The sequence below is a fragment of the Dinoponera quadriceps genome, unplaced genomic scaffold (assembly GCF_001313825.1).
Source record: "Dinoponera quadriceps isolate SergipeBrazil2010 unplaced genomic scaffold, ASM131382v1 scaffold458, whole genome shotgun sequence".
Taxonomy (NCBI): Eukaryota; Metazoa; Arthropoda; class Insecta; order Hymenoptera; family Formicidae; genus Dinoponera; species Dinoponera quadriceps.
In genome coordinates this window covers 1,954,170-1,978,607 of record NW_014554796.1, presented here as the reverse complement: position 1 = coordinate 1,978,607, position 24,438 = coordinate 1,954,170, and the positions used below count along the sequence as shown (strand labels likewise).

Here is a 24,438-nt window from a genome sequence, read left to right as displayed (position 1 = left end):
GTGTCTAAAGTTGCAGCGTGTTATCCGCGCGGGGAGGTGAAAGAACGGATTGACCCCGAGCGAAGGGAGAGAGAAAGAGAGATGGCTCTCGGTGCAGGCTCGTCCGAGTGCGCAGAATCCAAGGTAACGATTGCGGGAGAGTACCGGAGGGCAACCATAGCGAGCGGGCAGACAGGTAAGGCGAGGTAAGACTCCCGATTTGGGTCAACGCGACCTCGTCCCAAAGGCCGGGCTTGCTAGAGGTTACGACCCGCTTAAAGAGCCGGATCGATTCGCATCGACCGCGAGGTAACCCTCTCATCTCGCGAAAGCACCTGGCCGCGAGATCAAGCGAACTGTGAATTTCTCCGAATCCACCTACCTCTCCCTCGCACGGGGGAGAGAGAAAATTAATTCTTCCGCTCATCGTACGCTCGGTTAATCCCGCGAGGAACTTCTTCATCCCGTTTTCGCCGCGTACACCGTCGAAGTCTCCTCGTCGAGGTCTCCTCCGGCTTCCTATTCACGTGTCGGAATAATCAATGGACGCTGTCGAAGTGAGAGATAAGTCAAATTATTAACTTTTCGCAATCGAAAGTCGAGTATTACATTGCAAAGCATTGTTCCGAAACTATCTATAAACGAACAATTTAGAACATTAATATCGCATGCAATTAACTCGTAGAATTGCCCGCGGGCTGACTTCTCCATGCGATTGCGAGCTTCATGGGAATGCGGCCAATAAAATCGGCACAATATCTGTGTGTCGAAACGGTTTGACGTCGCATTTGCACAATCGCAAAGCGTTGCGAATTGCCTGCAGTTTAATCGCACGTAATAACGTAAGACGAGTTCTGCTCCAAAACAAAGATAAAATTGCACATTCTTAGAAATTGAATCTGCAAATATCATTCTCTCTCCTTGACGCACATTTTCCACGAAAAATACCTTTCTTTGTTTTTTTTCATAGCGACAGATATTACAGTTTTTCTCTCGTAACACATTTCGAGATGAGTATAGTCGCGTTTTCCATTCGCTGATCACGCAACCAGTTTCGCTGCTACCAGTTCGCGAACGTATGTTGCATCGATTTCGGAGAGAGCGTGAGCTTTCGACCTGACGTGTGTTTTCACCGTGGCTAATCAAGTATCGCATTAAACGGGAAACTCGATACAGCAGCGCGTCTGAATTGTCTGAAATACGAGCAGTTTCGCGAGGGTGGCGTTGTAGACTAAATTTCCCATATATATATATATATATATTCATTCCGCGATAGCAAAGCTCCAACGAAAGTAAACAACGAAATGATGGCTTTGAAAAAATTACACAGCTCGTGTGCAGAAAGAATTTCGTTGAGAGATTACGCGCATCAATTTCGAAACATTGTCTCGCGATAATTGGCGTGTGCGACAATGATGACGTAATATCTGTGTGTCGCGCACGACGTGTTAACGGCACGCGGCCGGCCGGGTGGTCGATAACGCCGCGTTTGCGCCGTTGCGAGGAGGACGGCGCGGAGAAAGACGCGGTGGAAGAGAGAGAGAGAGAGAGCTCTCGATGGCAACTCACTCGCCTCGTCGGCTTCTGTTGAAATCTCCGTAACCCAACACCTCCGAATGCCGAACTCGAAGCGATGGGGTTGATGTCTCCCGGAACGCGCGAAACGTTTCGCAAATTTCAGCCGTAGAAACGTTGTTCGATAAGGACTGTGCGACGAAGGTTCGCGGTAACCGGGACGACCGCAAAATTAGCCTCGTCACCGTCATCCCTCGTCCCCGGGATGAAACCGAATTCTCCGCGAGAATTATTCGATTATACCCTTGCGCCCCTTCGACGGTAACACGACGGCGATTAATAATATTGATACAGGATATAAGTGTTTTACACGCTGAAGATGAGCGAATCTCTTCGTAAGATACTCGTTGAAAAGCTATTTCCCGCGTTTCGAACGATAATATTGTGCGAGACGGCAATTTCTGAAGAAGAGAACATTTTCGGCAAGCCTGGAGAACGCATAAACAATGCGGTGAGAAACGATCGAATGCATCGAGATATTGCGCCAGCTGTTTCCTCATCGACGACGACACGGGTCTCGCAATTCTGCTTGCGCTCGTTAAGATTTCGCGTATCGCCATTGCAGGCACACGAAGCTCTAATCTATATTCCGCATGGATGCTCTAATGTACCGATCACGTGCGCCGATGTCTCATTAAGCCATGGAGAACGGCGTGCATCGCGAAACTTTAGACGCCGGTTTCACAAGCGAGTTTAAACTATCGTTTTAGCGAAACTTGAAAAAGTGTCTTCTTTTATCTACCAATCGATGTATATTGATAAATGTGACAAGATTAGAACTGTGCGAAATGTGAGAATGAGAAAAGGGATATCGTAAAGCACAATTGCGAGACACTCTACTTTCACGCATATCCTGGATCGTCGGTCGTGTCAAGCGCTATATTATTCCCGCGAAAGTACTAATTACGCTGAAACAGCGCGTCTACGTGACAACGCTGTATTTTCGGTTATTGTAACTCGTTAAACGGCGGTTATTACACCTCTGACGTGTTCATTAAGAAGAAACAGGAGCTGGCTGCTCGAAAGAAAGTTCCAAATACAGGAAAAGATAGAGAGATGATAGAGAGAGAAATTTATAATATTGAAATTGTAAGACACGCGTTGCGCAGCACGTTGCACGTGTTCATGGCGCAAGCAAGACGGCGAAATATATTCGTTCGCCTCCGAACAGGTCGACCGGCTTTAGCATCGGCGATCAAAGCCACCGGTTCTCACCGGTCGCGTAAGTCTTGTCCACGGTCTGAGCGCAAACTCCCGCACGCGACGCATTCGCTTTGTTAAGCGTGCGTCTCACACGGCATTTGCGTAACTCGTGCAGCGGAGATATCGCAATTGAAAAACACCCCCTGCGAGACAAAATTGGTTTAACATTTTTTTAGCTCCTTACAGAAGTATCGTATCACGCTTCTTCCCTATTGCATGTACTATCCGAGAAATAGCGTTCGTTGTTTCGAGCGCGCCATCATCCAGCTTGTCTTCTACAGCGCACAGAATTCGTATAATCGATAGTCACGCGATGAATACTCTCAAATGTCATAACAATTACGAATCGCAATTTCCTGATCGACAGAAAATGGGAGAGGCGTCCTGTAAAATAAATACAATTCTATTACCATTCCTCGCGCAACCTTACCTTAATCGCCAATTCGGTGATATCAACCAAGGCGTTCTGAAAAAGGATTATGTGTCAAATATAGCCGCGAATAAACGGCAAGTCGAGCTCCCAGGTTCTATCTATAGACGATTCTCTCGAAAGTAAACCTGTGATCCGTTCCGTATCGACGTGGAGACGTGAAACATGCATGCGAACGGTACTCGTCACACTGACCCAGAATCACACGAGAAAAAGAAGAAAACTTCGAGGGATGGTTATTAGCGATACGGTTGCGAGTAAATTAAAGACCGATAATGTGAAATTTTGCAATTCTGATGTTCGCGTCACAAAAGCCATTTTATCATGTCGAGTTTCATGCGTGAGAGCGATGTTCCTTGGTGTATTTTCTCGACACCGTTTACGACGTTTCGGCGAAACTGTCGTAAAATAAGCAGATAATATGTGAGACGAAACACAGATAAATCGCGTTTACAACGTATGATGAGACAGCGTTTGCAGCGTTTTAGCAGCTTGTATGATCTTTCTCTGCTTTCGAAACCTTTCGTCTTAATTCTCGTAATTTCATCTTGTGTGTGCAATTAACAAAAGATTAGGAGGATTTGTAACTCTCGACTGTATCGCAGACGCTCAACTGTTTCGCGCTTTCTTCCCTTTTAACGATTTTACCATGCGACGCGTGACAATAGCAATGAACCAAGTCCATTGTTTAATCCGTATTTAATGACGCGTCGAGGATAATCCCCGTCGAGTGTGAAAAACGACGTCGACATTAAATTGCGTAACGGATTATGCATAATTAAAAAAGCAAATTAGATGATTCACCGATAACGAGCTAACGAGTGATTAGACTTGCCAGGAAGTTTTAATGCACTCTCAGTGCATTCTCGGTGTTATTATCTTTGTTGCGTCTCGCCGAATGATCGTGCGTCGACAGGTTTGGATGTGACTTCCGTCAGGAATCTTTTTGCGAAGATCTTTATTTCGAGCCACTTCCGGGCCGCCTACTTTCACATGACGTTGCGCGGTGTCATTTCAAATAATTAGCACAACTGTTACGTGATCTCTCGCAATCTTTCATCTTATCTTCTGACGCGTAACTTTTTCAGGCATTATAGAACGCATTGCAAATGCACAATTAAATGTGTCAGATAACAAACACTGTGAAACTAATAACTGATACGTTTGTAATTGGATAATTTACAATCATTCATATAGTGTATTTAATATAATAATTGCTTACAGGCGACAGAGTGGTGGCTAAATGACATGTACCTGTCCGTCCCACTGGCTCTACCGATTAATAGCAACCCCGGCGCACTCGTAAAAACGAAGAGATTTGCAAATCAGCGGGAATCTGCGGTATTTCTCGCGCGATTTCTCATCGAGCTTTTGAATTATCAAGAAAAATTGGACAGGTGAGATCCCTCGCTTTTCTTTTTTTCTTGTTCATTTTGGATGATACATTCGAGATAGAAGCGCGCAATTTGTGTTTGACGACGTGCCAATCGACGACGTCGTAAAGGACAAAAAGAAGCCACACTGAAATCAATTTAGAGAGGGCGTACGTCTGCGAGGAAATCCGGGCTGTAAGATCCATAGAAAGTGAACATAAAGAGGAAAGGGAGTCTCCCGCGCGTGGAGAGCGGCTCAAAAGGATCCTCGGTATCCGGCCTGGAATAAGCCGGGGGCTGCGTCCTTTCTTTCGATTCAAAAACTAACGCAAACGCGCGAAAACGGTTCTCTTAATAGCGATCTACTAAACGCGATTGATAAAAAGAAAGTCGTGTCTCTTTCGGTCAGGTGCGAATTGGAAGTCGAACGTGCGAGGTCTAAGGATGGTAAGACCATGCAATCGCTCTGCATGGCGCAACATTACAAAATGTTGCGGATTTATCGACGACCCGGGGTAAACGGCGACGAGCAAATTCTCCTCGATAGAGCGGCCTGCGGCGATCACATCGTCGTTGCGCATCATAACCAGGTAGCGGCTGTAATTATTTTTCCATCTTTAAGATTAAAATCTCATGAAGAAGACGATCGGCATTCATCCAGTTGCGCATTTCCCCTAGTTTTACAGCGTACCGGTGAGAGCGTCGGACCGAGACCGAATCACGGAAGCCGAACTGGTTCAACAGTTACTGATGATTATGGAAACTAAAGCCGACCCTAGGACTCCGCCGGTCGGTATTCTCACGACTGCGAAGAGACCGGTTTGGGCGAAGGCGCGAGAGGAACTGATCAAAAGTGCGTACAATGTCAGCGAATGGGTGGTCGTCGTGTAATTATCCGTGTTCTCCGCTTCTCCAATATTCCCATTAGCTCCCTGCTAACCCGACCTTTCTCAACGGTACGCAAATCGAGTGAACTCGCTGATTAATTAATATCGTAACGAAAATTGCGCTCCTCCTGTAAATAAAACGGCTAATTAAACAGATTTTCATGAATACTGTCGTAAAATGACCCGCAGATGAGCATAATCGGCACAATCTCGAACTGTTGGAACGTTCCCTGTGCATCGTCTGCATCGACGACGACGTACTACCAACCACGTTCAACAATCCCGTGAGGAAAGAGGACCGATGGATCGGCGATCGAGATTACGCGAACGTGCTGCATCACGCCCTTCACGGCGGTGGATCCAGACACTTGGCCGCGAATCGTTGGTACGACAAGACCCTTCAACCTTTTCTCGGCAAGGTGAGCCGACAAATTTCGCGAACAGTAGCTCGTTCGAATAGTCGAACACCTCCTTGTGTCCGCAGGACGGACTGTGGGGATTTACGTACGAGCATTCCGCCGGCGAAGCACCGGCTATCTTTAAAGCTGTCGAGGATATCACGTTGAAGGTGGACTCGATGTCGCCGCCGGATGAGAATCTAGTACCGTCGCATCTTCCGGCGCCGGAGAAGATGGAATGGTATCTCAGCGAACAAAGCCTGAACGACATCAGGGATGCCATGATGAGCATCGACGCGTGAGTAAACTTCCCCCCCCCCCTCCCCCGTGACTTTGTGAAACGATATTTTCCCGTTCAGGCTGGTCGAAGATTTGGACCTGTGTGTTATGCTGTTCGAGGATTACTCGAAGGAATTCGTGAAATCCTGCAAAATTAGTCCCGACGTGTACATACAACTGGCACTCCAGCTTACATATTTCAGGTATTCTCGATCGTTCGTAAACAGCCGTTGAGCTCTCGCCGTAAATGAGTTCTCGCGATGTTCGCAGACTCCACGGGAAATTGGTGGCTACTTACGAGAGCGCCAGCATCCGGAGATTCGCGATGGGTCGCGTTGACTGCATCCGGGCGGCGAGTCCAGAAGCGCTGGCATGGGCGAAGGCGATGTGTCAAGGCGATCCTCAGACCAATCAGTCCAACAACGCCCTGGACGGGAGCCCGAAAAGAGTTCAGTTCACCATTTACAGTGTAACTGCCATTTTTCCTATTTCGCGCGTACGACAAGTCGCTTCTTCCATCTTTTTTTTTTCCAATTCTGCATAGCTTTATTCTTTAAACTGCCGCGTTGTATCGACCGATCGTTCGATCGAATTTTCTTTCCTTTTCTTTTTTCTTTAATTTGTCGGTGTTTCTAAATGATTTAGCTTTCAACGAGGGAGTCGTTCGAAGCAACGAAACCTTGACGATACTTTGTCACGAGAAAGCTGCATATTACGACGATGTTATAAAAATTAGCGCTCTTCGTCGATTGCTCGCGGTACAGCGAAGAACTTATCGTGAAGAACTTGTTCAGAGAGAGGTTGCATTTATTCGTCTGACATTTTTTGCAGTGTTACGAAAAGTTTCTGAGCTGTTGGTCGCATCCGCCTGTAAAAAGGTTTCGATATGATACTACTCTTCTGTTTACCGACTCCACTGCTATGTGCATGTGTTTTTTTCGTTACAAAGATGTAGCAAACACGCTATTCTTGCGCGTCAAATTTTTTCTTCCACATTTAGCCAATCTTCTTGTCATACACCGCGCATAATCACGCTACTGTCTCCTTTCTCGAGCAATCCATTCTCGGCTAAATATTAGGATTGAGAAAGAGACCTACCGTACTCAGCTTGCAAAGACTAGATAACGAACGAAAGAAAAAGTCGAAAAAGAGGAAAGGGCAATCAATTGGACTGTTCTTTCTTCGAGTGTTTGCACGATTCTCTCGGGCAAGTGGGGACGTTTGTTTCCTTTACACGGTCCACCCTCGTTCGAAAAATACCGCGCGCGGTAACAAGCTGTTGTTTCTCATTTACCGTGCTTACAACATTTTCCTTTATATCGCATCCTCTTCATAATTCCCGCGAAGATATTTATATAATTTAGATTTTCGCAAATTGGCGATATTTCCCCAACTTTGTCGCTCTGTCTCATCACGCGCTTATCACAGCGTCTATCTCACGAAATAATAGCGAACGAAGACGCTCGAATCAGCGCGAAATGTTGGACTTTATTGCTTCTCCAGGCGGAAAGAATCAAGGAGCTGTTCGACCTGGCGGTACAGAGACAGACCAAGGAAATGAACGACAACATACATGGACACGGCATCGACAACCACTTGATGGGGTTGCGTTACGCGGCGATGAAGGTCGGCGAACCGATCCCGGATATCTTCACGGACGAAACTTACGCCATCGTTAATCACTTCGCCCTCTCGACGTCGCAGGTCAGATCGCCCTTTCATTTGGTCATTGGTGTCGATTTGATGAAATTCTGTTCAAAATTGTGAATGTATATATCACATCATTATTTATTGAACAAAACGAACAGAATCAATTTGTGACTCGATTGACGCGTTACTACGCCAATGCGCATTTCAAGCGGGCTGTCACGGCAGAATGTAAGTCAAGATCCCGGATGTGCTGAGAGAACTTCTTTATAAGTATTTAATGACTCCGACAGCTCGAGGTCGACACGTTTGCGTGAGATAAGTTACTACGCAAGCAAGGTGCCTTCGCAGAACAGACTGATTAATAATTGTCCGAATTGTTGTAGGAACACGTGAAAATTTGTCTTGCAGATCACGTCGAAGAGCCAGATGATCGCCGGATACGGGCCGGTGGTGCCGGATGGTTACGGATGCGCCTACAATATGCGGCCAAACGGTATCACGTTCTCGGTTTCCGCCTTTCACAGCGACGGCCGAACCAATGCGATGCAATTTGCGCAAACGCTAGAACAGAGTCTGCGAGATATGGCAGCTATGATAAAAAATTCCAAAAAGTGATAAACCAACGCCGCAAACAAAAGGGTGGTTCGACGGCCGAGTAATAACGTATCCTTTTTTTGATCCCGTACGCTGCCGAAAACATTCCACTCTGAGGAACATCCTGTATATAACATCTATTCTCATTTTCATTGTATTGCCATATTAGCGGAAATGTCGCCGCGAAAGTGATTTATTTATTGCGAGGAGGACGTGTAAGGATCAGTTGAATTTCCCTTTGTCGCCGTTGAACGAGCGGAGCGCGACTTTCGAAGCACCCTTGGCATCGAGGAAAGTCGTGACAGATTCGTGTACGCAACGCGGAGAAATTAACTCGCGCAATTTCTTAAATGTATCGCTGGTTTGATATAATATCTCTATAAAGTAGAGGAGAAAAGCGTCGCCGGAGCGCGCAAACTCATCGAAAAATATCTTTAAGATGTTCTCTGTTGTTTGGGCCACTAGAAGTGAGTCTCTCGTTGTCTGTTTTCTAGAGAAATATGTACAAAAAAACGTGCGCACACTCAAACACACGCATGTTAGTCGACTCGCGTTAACGAGAGCGAATTAAATCCTTCAGCGGTAGCCGTCACATAGTGAGCGAGTATGTTAGAGATCGGTCGTTTTAAAACTCTGACCCACTCGTCAAGTTTCTTGAACGCCCCGAGCGCTGGAAAAGATCCATTTGAATCGCGAAAGAAGACTAATGATTTTAACAGAAATACGCGCAGAAAACTTTCTATACGTGTAGAAAAACGTTGGTTACTCTATACCACGTATTTCTCATAGCTACCGATTGAATTTGCCTTCCATTCATTCCGAAGGGCTTTTCCAGCGTCTCGTCTGCCGCAGGAACACTCTAAATGTGGCCAATCGTTGGCGCCCGCACAGTAAACTCTTGTCCAATTCTTAGATAGGTCGACGGATCGCATCGCTCGATTAAAGCCGGTCGATCGTCGACGATATAGCTCTAACTATCGCGCTATTTTTCCGCTTCCTCGAACATGATGCAGGGAGTCAACATAAGTAGTGACTCGGTATTTTGGAAGTAGAAAATGCCCCAAATTTCGTCTTCTCAATGACGCTTTTTCCCTTTCGGCCAATTTTTTTCTCATTTCACGTCCACAACGGGACAAATTATCGTAAAATCGAACGCGATACTTCGAGTTCTAACGGGAAAAAGAAATGCACGAGATCGTGTTCTTCGACTGACTGGTCGATTCGTCCAAAATTTTCGCTCCAGAGAAATATCAATTCTGAACTAGCTGTAAAGAAAGAAAAACCAAGAAATGTGCCATTTTAATTATGACAACACCCTGTAAACTTCTCAAAAATTACCATTTATACAAGAATCTATCACATATCCATGTGTAATACATATCAAATTTACGCGTGTAAAATCATCTTTAAGCTGACTGACTCTCTCATGATGATCCCATTTCACTTTACCCCTTTGGATAAAATGATGAATCCGCGATTTGGAATATTTAGGCGATCTGTTACGCTCTCGCCTTGTCCTCTCGACTAATGGATGTAACGGCAATTATCAAGGAAAATCGCCTCGTTACACAGCTATGAGATAAAACGTTGTTAGGAGCGTCGTTTGGATCAACCCTTTGATTCTAGTCGGATTATTATTATGTATGATGAGAGAAAATTGGAAAATGGAAGGGACTTGGATTTACCATTGTGTGACAAATTTGTTCGTTCTGTTATCACATCTATCATGCAAAGCGAGGAAGTCCAAGATTTTCTTACATCGACTCTTCTACGACGTACCGAGTCTCCCTCATCTGCATTCTCATATCCAAACGTCTCGTTAACGTTATAAATGCGATTATTTTCATATATTCTTTCGTTAATGTTATTTATATTTTATTTGCGAATTTATGCTAGACGCTTTAATTTAAAAATTTTTTATTTTTTACAATCCACTGTTACGGTTACTCATTCGATCGAGTATTCGAAGGATGGTCCGATCTTGATATATTCGTGGAGTTGAATCGGTCTTGGAAAAGATTTACTTGTTCGTTCCTTGTTGAAGCTTCGTCGTAAGTAGAATTTAATCTACGTTACTGTCGTTATCCGATTCGTTTGTAGCGTGCCATAAGTTATCCATTCAAATTTTATGAATGTTCAAAAGTCAATCGATCGTCTAGTGCATTTGCGAGAGGGTGTCTCTTCGTTATTGTTAAAAGAAAAAAAGACGAAACAAAAAAAAATATATATATATATATGTATGTGTGTTTATATGACAAGAGGCGTGCGTTCGAAAGTACATACGTATTCTCACGTATGCAGTGAACAACTGAAATGTGCATTTTTGCTGGCAGCAATTTCGAAGGAAAGTTGCATGGATATTGGAAAAAAAATATATAAATAGCTTGGAAACGGAAAGCAAACTACTGAACTAACACATCTTTTCGCCTAAATATAAAAAAAAAAAAACCCCGATACACCAAGGAAATAAATATTCTTTCGAAGCGGTTCGAAGCGCTTTCCGCGTTTTGGTTGCACCTTGTATACGTAATAATATGTGCAAGTGTTCTCTACTAGGTCTGTAAGAAAGTATCTATTATTACAATTAAGACCACGAAATATAGTTAGAGTACTTATACATATCGCAAAACCATTGTGATCGCACTTTTGCGGCCAAGAATATCACACGCATATCAGGCGAAAGCCAACGTAGCGACGATTTTATTCCGGGATAACGCATATCCTGATAAATCGGTAGGAGAGTGTGCTTACGAATGTAATTACAGTATAACTCGAGTTCTAAGTAGCAGATAGAAATATACTGGTGCGTTAAATTATTCGTTGTTTTCGGGATGATCTCGGCCGTTTTGCGTGAATCGCGATGAAATAACATTCTATGGTTTTTACATGTGGTTTTTGGACGTTGAATTGTGCTGATTGCAAGTTCCGTGATAATCATACTTTAATTTAATCCTCATAGCTCCGAAGGCTTGTGTGAACACAATCGGTGTCTATATATCTAATTACGAATCATGGAAAATATTATTTTCGCGGGCATACACACACACGTTGTGATTATTAGAAGATATATTTTAAACTATGCGTTTTAAGACTGTTAATGTTAGAGCGAATGATAAAGCGCAGTAAGAGCCAAGTAGCGCTATATAGAATATAAAGATATAATATTATAGTAATGTTAATAACATAGGATTCGCGTCACTTCGAACTATGAGGAATTAAATTAAACACCAACATATGTACAAGGTGTTGCATATTGAGCAGTATGTCCGCGCAGCGTGGCCACCCGACATAGTGCTCGATATGTATTGATACGAAAGAAATGACTCTTAAAATCGTCGTGATTCACGCATACGACTCGCAGTGTATGTGCGAGAGTCGCTTTCGTCGTTGTTGAAATGTTTATTAAAAAATTCATAAATATATATATATATATATATATATATATATATATATATTATACTAAGCTCTCGTGTGCGCGATTCACCAGTTTGGAAAAGTTTGAAAAACTTGAAAGGCTACCAAATAGATGCTACTCGAAATGAAAATTACGAAACACGAGAAGAATATCATGCGTCTGACTATTTAATATCACTTGAATATCAGTTTTCGATGATCTCGCGATATATGTACATATATATGTATATTACGATCTTGCCTCGTTATATCTCCTTTTTTTTTTCGTGTCATAAATTTAGTGGTCTTTCTTACTTTCCGTTCTTTCTACAATGTATCATATTGGAAACGTTCTCTTCTATAACACAAAATACATCTCTTTTTATTTTTAATTTCTCATATAATGTATGAGGAAAAGAGAATTAAAATCGACATCTAATTGGGAATGAATTAATAATATAAACGATAAATAAAAGTGAAATCTAGTATATAGAGACCCAGCTATAAACTGGAGAGTAAAGATAGAATTTGAATTTATATATGAGAGATCATATATGTAAAAAAAATAAGTCTATCTATAATTTGGATATTTCGCAGGATATGTTCCTTCCATCCTCTCGAGCAAATTCACTTGTTCCAGTTGGTTTACATTTATAATTGGCAGAAATTTTGGGTCGAAATATATGCTCGATCGCAAATTAATTTTTCTTACGGGAAAGATTGTATGCGAGTAGGAATGAAGGAAGAATTAATCTCGTGCGTAAAACATTCGATAGATAAATACATCCCGCTCGCGCGGAAAGCATACACAGCATACCTCTGCTAAGTAAATGACCCACGTCGAAAGTATGTTGTATCACGCGTGTGTACGTTTCTTCGTGCAGAAATAAATTCCATCGGTACACCAATTGTCGTAGTTTATCTTCTCTCCCAGTTTTTATTTTTATTAAAATAGAATATCTATTCCACAATAACAAGTTGTTCGTTTACGAAGCAATCGCATATTACAGACAGACAACACGCTCAAAGCTGCCGGCAAAGTACCTTCAATGCCTAATCGCGCTAAACATGACCGCCCGTCTTAATCGACGATAAAGTTTCCGATACGTCAAGAATACAGCCCTCGGAATGTGGACAATCTTACCCTCCTCTGGTTCTTCGCACCAGCCGTATACATTTATAAGGAGTATACGCAGGCAAGTAGCTTTGTAGCTCGCAAACTTCTTTTCAGGCAGAACCATTTCTTCTTGAATAATATAGTATCAATCTCTAAATTGGAGCCACATTGCGCCTCTAATTTAGACGAATAATATTCGTACATGTAAATTTTATATACAAAAATACATATTACACGATTTACTCGTACGTTGGGGCAAATTGTGAGAAGAGAAAACGTATTGTAATGCGCTCATATATTCCTTATAAACATCGTCCGACCGGCTTTGTACGTGCAATTATCTATGATAAACTAATCTTGTTTCACTAAAACGTCTTGGATCCTATCATGGCTACCTTAAATCACATATACAACAGGCATAAAAATGACTTCCCAGACTTTACCCCAAAGAGATTTCTTTGGCATCCGATAATTTTCCGGGACGACCTGTATAATTACACCGTAAATAATATAATCACAATATAATTCTATGATATTTCTCCGTTTAGTGCGATCGAAATACACGCGAATGACATCAGTTGAAAGAGCGAGAAAGTCTCTCGTGTGCAGCACAAAAAATTCAAGTGTTCGCTCCAAGTACGAAACGACGAAACGTAGCGAGATCCTCTTCTCAATAACGCGGCATCGTTAAATCAGCATTGACGTCCTCGTACGCTTGCGCGAAGGAATGCGCGAGAAGAGTATTCGCGGTCGCCCTTCTCTTCGGATCATGCTGGAGGCATTTTTTCACGAGATCTGTACCTTCCGCGGAAAGATTCTTCGGAAGTGTCGGCGTCTCTCCCATTCCGACCTTGCACGAAAAATCTCGGGTTAGTGTTCGTCGTCTCTACTCCCCTCTGCGTGTCCACGTACCTTAAACATGATTTGATAATTCGAGTCGAAATCCGACCAGGGTCGTCGGCCGCTCGCCATCTCGACGATACAGCAGCCCACAGACCAGATATCGGCAGCTCTGCCGTGCCCGCTGCCTTCAGACTTCATAAATACTTCGGGCGCCATGTATGCTTTAATGAAAATAATAGGACATTAATCGACGAAAACGTGAAGAAGCCTTGAGTTACCTTGAGTACCAACGAAGCCCTGAAGCTCCCCGGGCATCGTTGTGTGCGCTTTGATTTGCACCGCGCTGCCAAAGTCGCCGAGTTTCAGACAATTGCCTTCGTCCGTTAGAAAAATATTCGCAGCTACGGCAGAGAAAAAGGGGTAGAGACCGCTCGAGAGAGACTACTTACTTCCGGATAATTACTTTTGATATCTCGATGAACTATTCCGTGAGAGTGCAGCGATGCCACGGCCGTGAGAAGTTGATGGGTGTACTTTCTCACCAGAGGTTCCGGCAATCCGTTGCCGCTACCCGCCACTAAGCTTTCCAGCGTACCCTCCGCGCAAAATTCCATAAAAATTAACATTTCCTCCTGGAAAAAGAATTCACGATTCAATTCGGTCGCGACGCGTCGGTATCAGTCGGTAATTCATTCGTCGTACACGATGAATCTCCAGTCCGTAATATCGAACTAAATGTTGATGCTGGATCCCTTCGAAAATCTGTAATTCCTCGGCAACGCGTCTGATCGCTCTGTGATCGCCCGGTTGTAACTGCACCTCCTTCATGGCCAGCAATTCGCCGGTTTGATTGTTGACCACGGTGTACACCTTGCCGAATCTTCCCTGGCCTGAAAGAGAGGCGGCGCGCATTCGATTCGTTTTCAGCAGGCGAGATCGCGCCCCCCCCCCACCTATCAACGCACCTATCTTGATACCACGCTGCCACGTGAAAGTAACCCTCCTCGCCTTGATGCGAACTCGGTCGACCGCCTTCCTGTCGATGGTCTGTCCGATGAGTTCTCGATTCCGTAACCTTTCGTCAAGTTCGTTTTCCACCTTGCTGATGGCGCAGACGACTCTCTCGTGCCTGAGCGTGCCCCGCTCGGCGTTTATTATCACCGCGAGACTTCCGTCCACCGCGCTCTTCCTAGCGGATATTTCGGGCGACTTCAGGCCGGCTTCCCGCGGCTTCTGAGAAAGACTGAAACTCGCGGTTCTACAATGAGACGGCGACGAAGCTCTCGATCGGGGCAGTCTTTTCAAGATCATTCCTAAAACAAGAGACCTTACTGCAGGGAAGAGGGTCTATCGTTCGTTATATCATACTACCTTCAGCCTCTGGCGAGGACGCCGCGACCGACACGGTCCCCACCACGTGAGATATGCAGCGATCCATGCATGCTTTCAATTCCTCAAACTCCCGATCGGTGATGTGTTTCGTGTAGTGCGGCTCGCATACCGTTATCAGAAACTCGAGGCCCTGATTCGCCCATCTGGGCCTCAAGCCGCGGCCACGCTCGCACCGCGTCGTCACGAAGTCCATCCACAGAAGCGAGAACGAGACGAGACCTCGCGCCAGGAGGGCCTTCTCTTCCCGCGCGTACAGCGCGCACATCTCCCTGTGATAATCGAAACCCATCCTGTAAGCCTGATGGAGATTCTCGCGGATCCTCGATCGTATGGCCGCCGACTGGTCGGTCTCGGTGTACGACTGCTCCACCTCGTCGGCCTCCCGCTGGAAGTCCTCGATCACCACTATTATGCGACTCCTCAGATACAAAGCTGTATCCTAAAAGTAAGCAAAACAGACACGTTCTCCGATCACTGAGAGGATGATCGTTACCTTCAGCAAAGTCAACGACTCCTGCAGCTCCTGGTCGAGGTCCGGCCACTTCTCCATGTCGCGTTTCACGCATTTCGCCAGGTTGATGCTCTTGACAACTTTTTCCCGAGCCTCCACGAACATTCCCTGCCACTCACGGCCCACAAACATCAGATGAAATCTGAACCACGTTTCACTGCGGAACAAACAGCTGCAAAGTACCGTTCGGATAAACAAATTAGAAGCCTCTCTTACTTGCATGACAACTCGTCATCCTTCTCTTCCGCGTTTTCCCGAATCTCGCGAGGCCGTTCCACGAGAAATTCGTTGACTTGCTTGATCATTATCCGCGCGATCTCGCTGTAAGAGAAGAGACATTCACCCGACCGTGATCGTATCCGCGCGTGATGTATGCAATTACCAGAATTTCACACCGGCGATCTTGAAGCCGTCGCTTATGTTCCCGGCGATCGACTTTACGAACAACCACTCGTCCATGATCAAATTCTTGTGGAAGCTGTCGTGCTGCACCATGTCCACCCACTGTCGCAAGTAGTCCAAATACACCTCGAACACGGCTCTCAAGCTCTCGTCGAAGTACTTGACGTCCTGCTCGAACAGACCCTCGCGAATGGTCTCGTCGCTGGCGATGGCGGCGCGTGAATGCGCGGCGAACCTGTCTCGATGGATACAGGCGATCCTGATGCCCTCGCGGAGCTCTCGCATCAGTTGCCGGACCGACAACGGGCTCGGTTGCACTGGTTTCTGCTCCAATCGCATTCTCAGAAATTCATGAACCACGTCTAACGGCACACGCGACAGAAATACGAAAGCTGCCCTGAGGAAAGAAGAAACGTGTTTATCGTGCAAATCTCACTACGTGGTACGTAACGTACACTCTCCACCCTGTCCCCGAATCGCAACAAACCCGAGTCGAACCGTCTGGCTGTGCTCCTACCGATTCCTACGAGAAAAAGTGCCTCGAAATATTCTCCGCTTTCTTGCGACATAATATCAAATTCAGTCTCAAACATGGAAATATTCTGAAAGAAAATAATATCCTCCTAGTCGAGCGCTAATATCGGAGCCAGGACTGAAAGTGTTACAATCGAGAGATTCTTCAACAAACACCTGTACGACGGTAAATTCAGCTCCCTCGCCTCGGAGCTCCAAACGCCGTAGCGTCGTAATTCCCTGTCACCTTCGTACTCTTCACTCGTGCTATTATCACAGTCATTTTTCTCTAAAGTTAATCTTGCTTTTCGCAAGACAGATGTGTGCAGTCGATCCAGGAAATTCAGACTCTTCCTGAGACCTCTCGTCTTCAGCACATCCTCAACATACTTTCTGAAGAAGCATTAATCAATTGTGTGATGATAAATCGTGCGCATTAAAGGGGAATTCATCGCAAGTACCTGTAGGCGTGTCGATCGAATTCGGCTAAATAAAAATCGAGCCGCTCGATTCTCTCATCCTCGATGTACGAGCACGAGGTTTCAGGTGTGGGAGGCAGTGACTGTCCGAACGATAAGCCCCCAACCGAAGAATTATTGCTATTATTGCTGTCGGAGGGACTAGAAGTTTCGTCCTGTTGAGGCACCTCAAACCTGACCATGGATTGTCGTTGCTCGATAGAATCGACGGTGTCTGAAGATCGCGAACTACAGATAGGAACGATTATCTCGCTAGAGGTAATCTATTTCGGAAATTTCGTAAAATATGCGTCGAATCAAACATGCCTGATGCCAGAATCGTTCACTTCTTCCTGTTTCTTTTTGCTGTGCAGCATCATGAGCAGTCTACCCAGTATTTGTACTTTGAGCCGATGGTGTTTGGTCATGTTGTACCAAAGGCACATAGCTTTCACCCTGTCGGTGAACTCGGCGCTCTTATACAACGGATAATTTGCGGCAAACGCCTGGGACGACGGATACAATGCCTCCGCAGCTTCCAAGCGGCCCAATAATCCTTCCACCTGCTGCAACGCTTCACCTTGTGCGCGCGTACACGCGCGACAGAACATAGAGAGGCAACCTGGGCACACGCCTAGCTCGACGTTCGAGCTGGGATTTGCGAGTCGATCGCTCGCAATATCGCCAGGGCTGATGCAATTCATCTCGGACGTTCCCGCGATGGGGTCGTATCTGTGATACAGACAGACGAGTCGAGCGAACGATTGGAATACTGTCCAAACTACATTTGCTGCTCACCTGTACTCCATTATTTTCGCAAGCAAACCTTCCACTGCCTCGCGTTGACGGCATAAGTACTCATCCTGCGCCATCGGGCTGCGATCGGCGTGATGGGCCTGCAGTTCTAACCATATCAGATCCTTCAATTCATTCTGCCATCTAGTTTCCTCATGGCTCATCTGACGACGACAATTTCGCTCTGTGCTTCCCTGTGCAAAAAAAAAAACAAAAAAAAATAGCAAATATTTATGCATAACATTGAGAAATATCGCAGTAGTACCGCAAAGTCTGCGAGAAAATAATCTGCGACATCCAGAAAGAAGGGATTATTTATATAAGAAATAACAACAATTTACCAATTTAATTAAGAAGGAGAACGTGTCGTGAAATATCTGTCTTTCTTTGAGACTCTGTGCCCTCGGTGATTGCACGCTTAGATTCTCTTCATTCATCAGCAAACTCTGTTCACAGACTTCCAGCTCCACAGACTTCTTTTCCTCCACATCTACAGGCTTGGATTTCAAGCAACGAAATCTATTTCTGGTCTCGATCTGTGAACAACACGTGTCTTTGATCGCGAGACAAAGGTGATAAAGTGCTTGCGAAAAAGCGAGAAATTAATCAGCCTTCACTTTGTCAAACCTTGATTTGATTCGGGGTCGATACCGCCATATGCTCGTGTTTCTCGGCGTAATTATAAGCAGCCTCCACATCGAGTTTCAAGTCTCTTTCATTGCCGCGCAATAGTTTCAAGCTTCTCTTGTACTTTCTATTACTCTCCTTCGCATCATCCTTTGCTTCATTCTCGCAATCTTTGTCAGCTTTGTCGCACATCTCGTTAAAAATAATAGTATCCAAGGTGTTGCGCCTACGAATGGCTGTCCTTGGTCGAGCTTCCTTCTCAACCGACTTGATATCGCTGTAGGAACAACATAAACTAAATATAACCCACAATTAACCACCATTCGACTTACTTTTGTCACAAATACATTTCTGGAAACGATCTTTACACAGTCCTAATATGATATAATTATTCATACAACATAATCAAACGATACATTGCGATTGATATAATTAGAAAAGTTACGAAACATACCCGTCACCTCTGCCTGTCAGCCTTTGCTTCGTGTGCCTTTTCTTGCGACTGTGACGAGTTCTTGGTGGCGTTTGTCCGTAAATATCAGACATCGCGTGCAGTGACTCTTCGAACTCGTTCGTTGGACTGGACGCTTTACTGAAAGCACGATATATTTTAATCGAACACACGTTTCCGCCGGATGGTGTTTCACTGATTATCGTCGGGGAATTTTCCCGAGGAAGGATTCGAATAAATTGTTCTACACTTGTAACAAATGAAATGTTAATTAAGTAAAAAATTGAAAGAGAATTCACAAACAAACGTTGACAGACGTTGATACTAAAACGATCTCAACACCTGACGTGAAGTTATATGTACACGAATTTATCGCGTCACTTTAGCGAAATGACAAACTACGCTCGCGTTACTAGCAATTACGAACGTCGTAAGATATATTGGAAACAACGCGTGGCGGACACGTGTTACGTCAAAATGCCGCGCTTTAATCGTCGATCGATGGGTTGCATCAGGAGCAGTGTAAACAAAGCTCGATCGGTCCTTGTTTGAACGAGAGGATGCCCACCTGGCGTGACCGGCGTCCTCGTCATCGATGAAGTCGTAGTCGGCGATCGTCGCGGCATGGCTCGGCGTATCCGACATTCTCGACTGCCCGACAAACGCGCACGACGTCCTTCCTTCGTTGCGATTCTTCCCACTACTTGTTCGCTCCCACCATACGCGTATACAACTGATTCCGGCTGACTGTTTAATAACGTCACGATCTATATTGAAAAAAAGGAGTATCAAATCAAATGTTTCATTCAATATATATTCGAAGTTTAGAGTGTCTCGATATGTGTACATTATATATTGGTCCAATTCTGAATTCAACTTTTATCGATAAAAGTGGCATAGAAACCACCTGATTAGCTAAGTACGTTTAAAGTACTTTTATCGATAAGTGAGTTCAGAATATAAACCATATACGTTACTTGCGGCATGTAAACGCACTTTCATACGTATATCAATTATACAATAACACATAGAAGAAATATATGTAAAAATAAGTATAAAAATTGACCATTAAAATATACTTGAGTAATTAATTAATTTTACGCGTTCATATTGAGCACACGTTTTTGTACCGGATTCTTTCTCATACTAGAAATATTATTGGTGCATTTCTAGAAATACACCAATCAAAACGCGGTATTTCTAACACACAGCTGGCAAAAACGCACCGCGAGCTTTATTTGAAAATGAAAGTCTTTTAATTCGTCGTATTAAACGAAAAAAAAAGAGATACGCCTGATCATTCGTTGAATCGTATTACAACTTCGGCTCGTCGTTAAGGTCAATGACAAGTTTCGGTCTACAATAAGTATTTTAAGAAATTGACTAATCACAGTTAATTATTCTCTTCATATTCGACTGTGATTGGTCAATCCTCTAAAGCATCTATTGTAGACCGGGGTTTATATATAAGATCTAACTATGAATACCGGCCTTAACTAACATTGAAGAGCAGTTCTATAATACGTCGTATATCGCTGTCGAACATAGTTCTGATGGTCCAATGAGGAGAACTTATTTTAGAAAAATAAATTTTTCATTGGCTGCGTTCCGACATACGGCGGACATATTGCAGAACAGGCTGTTACCATTGTGGAGGTTTAGAAGGGATAGCCTGGGAAGAATCTAGGCATGCGCCCACTGAGTACTCGGCACAGAGAATAAGAAAGACTCTTTTATTACGTAGAGAAACACTAGAACGATGCAGCTCTAACGGCGGGCTAGTCTCCACTGTTCTCCTGCCGTACAGCGACAAAAGACTAGCCGTGCAGTGACAAAAGACTAGCTCGCCGGCAAGCGAGATAGAGTATAGCCGCCACACCAGGAAATGAAGTAGCGATAATGAGTTTAGTATAAAAAAAAACTTTACATTTTTTTACGTAAAATTAAATATTCTTTCAGATTTTATAAGAAAAAAAGACCGTATTCCATTAAAAATAACAATGTCCTTCATATGACCTCGAAATATTTTTTTTTCTTTTTCTTTTTTAATTTTATCATTATTTGTCCCCCTCGAAATCGTATAACTTTTTTCTGAAACATTTTGCTGTATCTCTCATATTTTTGAAGATATTTTACTGTCAAGTATNTACAAATGCAACGTAAACATCATTAGATATTAGGTTGGGGAAAAAGAAATCCATTATTTTTACGTGAACTGCAAGACTTTATTTAACATGTTTCGGATTGTCCGATTTAGGTCAAATATGCACCGTTTTGTTTTATAATTTGTTGCCATTTTAAAGGTGGCTTCATAATGCCTCTCTCATAGAAGTCTTGGTCCTTATTGGCGAAAAACTTTAGTAATCGATCACAATCTTCTCTTGATGCCAATTTCTTATCACTAAGGAAGTTTTGCAATGCAAGAAAAACATGGTAATCGCTTGGTGCCAGACTATATGGTGGATGCATCAAAACTTTCCAACCAAGCTCCCGGAGTTTCTAGCCAGTCACTATAGACATGTGTGGCCTGGCGTGATGGAACACAACACCTCTCCTGTTGGCCAATTCTGGCCGTTTCTGGTCAATCCCTAGCTTCAAACNAGGTCAAATATGCACCGTTTTGTTTTATAATTTGTTGCCATTTTAAAGGTGGCTTCATAATGCCTCTCTCATAGAAGTCTTGGTCCTTATTGGCGAAAAACTTTAGTAATCGATCACAATCTTCTCTTGATGCCAATTTCTTATCACTAAGGAAGTTTTGCAATGCAAGAAAAACATGGTAATCGCTTGGTGCCAGACTATATGGTGGATGCATCAAAACTTTCCAACCAAGCTCCCGGAGTTTCTAGCCAGTCACTATAGACATGTGTGGCCTGGCGTGATGGAACACAACACCTCTCCTGTTGGCCAATTCTGGCCGTTTCTGGTCAATCCCTAGCTTCAAACGGTCCAGTTGTTGACAGTAGAGATCCAAATTTAATGTTTGGCCATATGGAAGCAACTCATAATAAATGATTCCTTTCCAGTCCCACCAAATGCACAGCAGAACCTTCTTGGCCGTTAGTCTTGGTTTGGCCACCGTTTGAGCTGCTTCACCACGCTTTGACCACGATTGTTTCCGCACAATGTTGTCGACCCATTTCTCATCCCCAGTCATCATCCGTTTAAGAAATGGGTCGATTTCATTCCGTTTGGCCAAGGCTTCGCAGATGGATCCATCATGTTTCTTTGTGTTAATTGGTGTGGCACCCAAACATCGAGCTTCTTTTTGAATCCAGCTTTGTGCGAATGGTTTAAAACTGTTTTATGGTCGATCTTTAGCTCCTGGGCGATGCTACGACTGCTAACATGCCGGTCGATTATTTCTGTGATTTTATCGACACTTTCGACGACGGGCCTACCTGTGCATCTTTAACATCAAAAATACCTGAACGGAATCGACGAAACCAAAATTGCACGTAATTGGCTGTTACAGTATCGGCACCATTCACAATTACAGCCGCCTGGCTTGCATTTTCGCCTTAATCAAAGAAAAACTGTAAAATGTACCGAATTTTCTCTTTGTTGACTTCCATTTTTAACACCCTGTAACTCACAACTGAATGGACCAAACAAAAAACAACAAAAGAATATTTTTAGTGCGAGATGTCACCTTTCCAACGAGCATAAATATGAAATTGTTAATCGATACTTTACGAGATATCGATCACTACAGCCATCTACTGAAAAAATAATGGATTTCTTTTTCCCCAACCTAATATATATGAATGTTATATACGTATATGGTATTATGAGAAAAATTCAAAATATACAAAGTTCGTCTGATGCAATTGTAAATAATTATCACAGCTTTGTTAGACTTTCATTGCTCTTTACTAATATCAAGTACAATGACGGAAAATCATTGTATTACTAATTACCAGATCACTCGTCAGTAAAGAACTTACACAACAGTCATGTCACTTTGTAAAAACCTTATTGTGTATCAGATTCAATCGTTAATTTCACTAGACGTAAAATAATTTTATATCTATAAATATCTCCAACTAGTTTGCGGACTTAGTACCTGCGGTGTTAGACCATATGGAGTGTATAAAAATATGTTATTTTGCTTCTACACTTGTTCTGAAATAAATAGAGTAAAAAATATGAAAATATAATTTATAGCCACTTTTTTATTAAGTTTCGTAACACTGTGCGGCGGAACTCGAAAGCATCTAGTCGGAAGTTGGAAAGATTTATAGTAAATGAAAATGTGGATTCGTGCTGCACGAATCCGGGTCAAATACATATAAATTCAGAGAGGAAATGGTTTTTTCGATTCACAAGCGTTCGATTCAAATAGCTCATTTTCAGCTTATTGATACGGAAGAAACACAATAAAAAAATTAATTTCTTTCTAACACTGATCTAAAAACATATTTTAACGATATCCTGTGATCCATAATTCCAGCATACTCAGAGAACACGCAACGCGCATTCTCCTCGGTAACACGAAGTAACAGGAAGTAAACGAGCATACCCGAACGCTCCTCTCTCGGCTTCATTCGCCGGCAGTCGGGCGTTCTCGTTCATCTAGTGCACCATCTTCCACGATTACATTCTCTCTCTCTTTCTTTTCCGCTCCTACTCTACGTGTAGCATTAGGAAATGGTGGGGAGGAGGCCGTGATACAGCATTAGTAGGTTCAATTGTTGGTATACCGTCACGGTGAGAACGGTCTGGTGCAGAGTGTGTGTGTGTGTATGTGCCTCAAACGGGAATCAAAAGCGCACGCTCTCGGCGCTTGCTTGCGATCGGTGCGCGCATTCAACGCAGGAGCAGAGAGCGTGCAACGTTTCTTTCTCCATCGCGAAAGATCGTCGTTCACTTCGAATTCGAGTGTGGCGCGCGTGCGTACGCGTGTGAGCGACTAATCCGTGTGAAACCGCGCGACGAGTCATCCCGGCGTGAATCGACTCGGATTAGTTTTACTTCACTCAGAAATGTGTTTCGTGGCCATGATCACAAGTAACGCTAGTTTTCCGTGCATTGCGCCGCGCGAGATAAAAAGCACTCGTGCACCCGCGATCCAAGTGAGTGAGTGAGTGAAAAGAGAAGTCGAAGAGAGAAAGGAAAATCAGGAGAGAGAGAGAGAGAGAGCGAATACAAGAGAAAACGCGACTCGTGCTGTGAACTCTGTCAGTGTGTGTGTGCGCGTTGAGATCTCTGGAATCTCTAACACGTCATCGTCTCGGCTTGGTGCTGTTTAAGCGTTTCTCCTTTAGTTTCGGTGTGTTTTCCTGTTGACACGTTGACAGACCACAAGCAGTAGTGACCATGACCGCGGATAATCTGTTCGAGCCGACCAACATCCCAGGGCACCTCGCTCCCACGCCGGAAAGACTGGAAAGACTTCTATCAAAGCAGACCCTCGAGGAACTCTACGAGGTCGAGGAACAGCCTTTCGCACGGTAAGCCACGACTCCGAATAACTTGAAACGGCGCGGGTCGTTTCTGTCTCTGTTTCTCATATCTCTCTCTTTTTCTCCCCCCCCCCCCCCCCCCCCCCCCCCCCCCCCCCCCCCC

At 44.0% G+C, this 24,438-nt stretch overlaps 3 protein-coding genes across 4 annotated transcripts in view; 2 read left to right on the top strand and 1 right to left on the bottom strand.

Annotated features, from left to right (window-relative positions):
* The first annotated feature begins 154 nt into the window (after positions 1 to 154).
* On the top strand, positions 155 to 12,669 carry LOC106741916 (choline O-acetyltransferase). Its single transcript, XM_014614350.1, has 10 exons — positions 155 to 185; positions 4,412 to 4,584; positions 4,970 to 5,150; positions 5,239 to 5,413; positions 5,637 to 5,866; positions 5,932 to 6,143; positions 6,205 to 6,327; positions 6,395 to 6,593; positions 7,628 to 7,828; positions 8,183 to 12,669. Exons 2-10 carry the CDS (start codon positions 4,436 to 4,438, stop codon positions 8,387 to 8,389), a joined length of 1,677 nt encoding a protein of 558 aa, XP_014469836.1. The 5' UTR covers positions 155 to 185; positions 4,412 to 4,435; the 3' UTR covers positions 8,390 to 12,669.
* Positions 12,037 to 19,773, bottom strand: LOC106741914 (mitogen-activated protein kinase kinase kinase 4). 2 transcript variants are annotated; one of them, XM_014614347.1, is made up of 19 exons: positions 19,718 to 19,773; positions 19,439 to 19,637; positions 18,874 to 19,011; positions 18,420 to 18,696; positions 18,134 to 18,328; positions 17,796 to 17,986; positions 17,325 to 17,729; positions 17,001 to 17,246; positions 16,717 to 16,932; positions 16,007 to 16,423; positions 15,841 to 15,945; positions 15,607 to 15,781; positions 15,093 to 15,552; positions 14,687 to 15,034; positions 14,424 to 14,611; positions 14,185 to 14,353; positions 14,000 to 14,122; positions 13,791 to 13,942; positions 12,037 to 13,728 (listed from the first exon to the last, which is right to left on the bottom strand). In XM_014614347.1, the coding sequence occupies exons 2-19, from the start codon at positions 19,513 to 19,515 to the stop codon at positions 13,549 to 13,551; spliced, it is 4,062 nt and encodes a 1,353-aa protein (XP_014469833.1). In that variant the 5' UTR covers positions 19,516 to 19,637; positions 19,718 to 19,773; the 3' UTR covers positions 12,037 to 13,548. The 2 variants fall into 2 exon arrangements, with proteins under 2 accessions (XP_014469833.1, XP_014469834.1); XM_014614348.1 differs by lacking the exons at positions 16,717 to 16,932; positions 19,718 to 19,773 and having other exon boundaries at positions 19,439 to 19,683.
* Positions 19,774 to 23,454: 3,681 nt separating this feature from the next.
* The window catches only part of LOC106741959 (serine/threonine-protein kinase 17A-like), an 11,573-nt gene continuing 10,589 nt past the window's right edge, over positions 23,455 to 24,438 (top strand). The window contains exon 1 of the mRNA XM_014614451.1: positions 23,455 to 24,323. Within this exon, the coding sequence (XP_014469937.1) occupies positions 24,190 to 24,323 (134 nt within the window). The 5' untranslated portion in view covers positions 23,455 to 24,189. The remainder of the gene's footprint in view (positions 24,324 to 24,438) is intronic.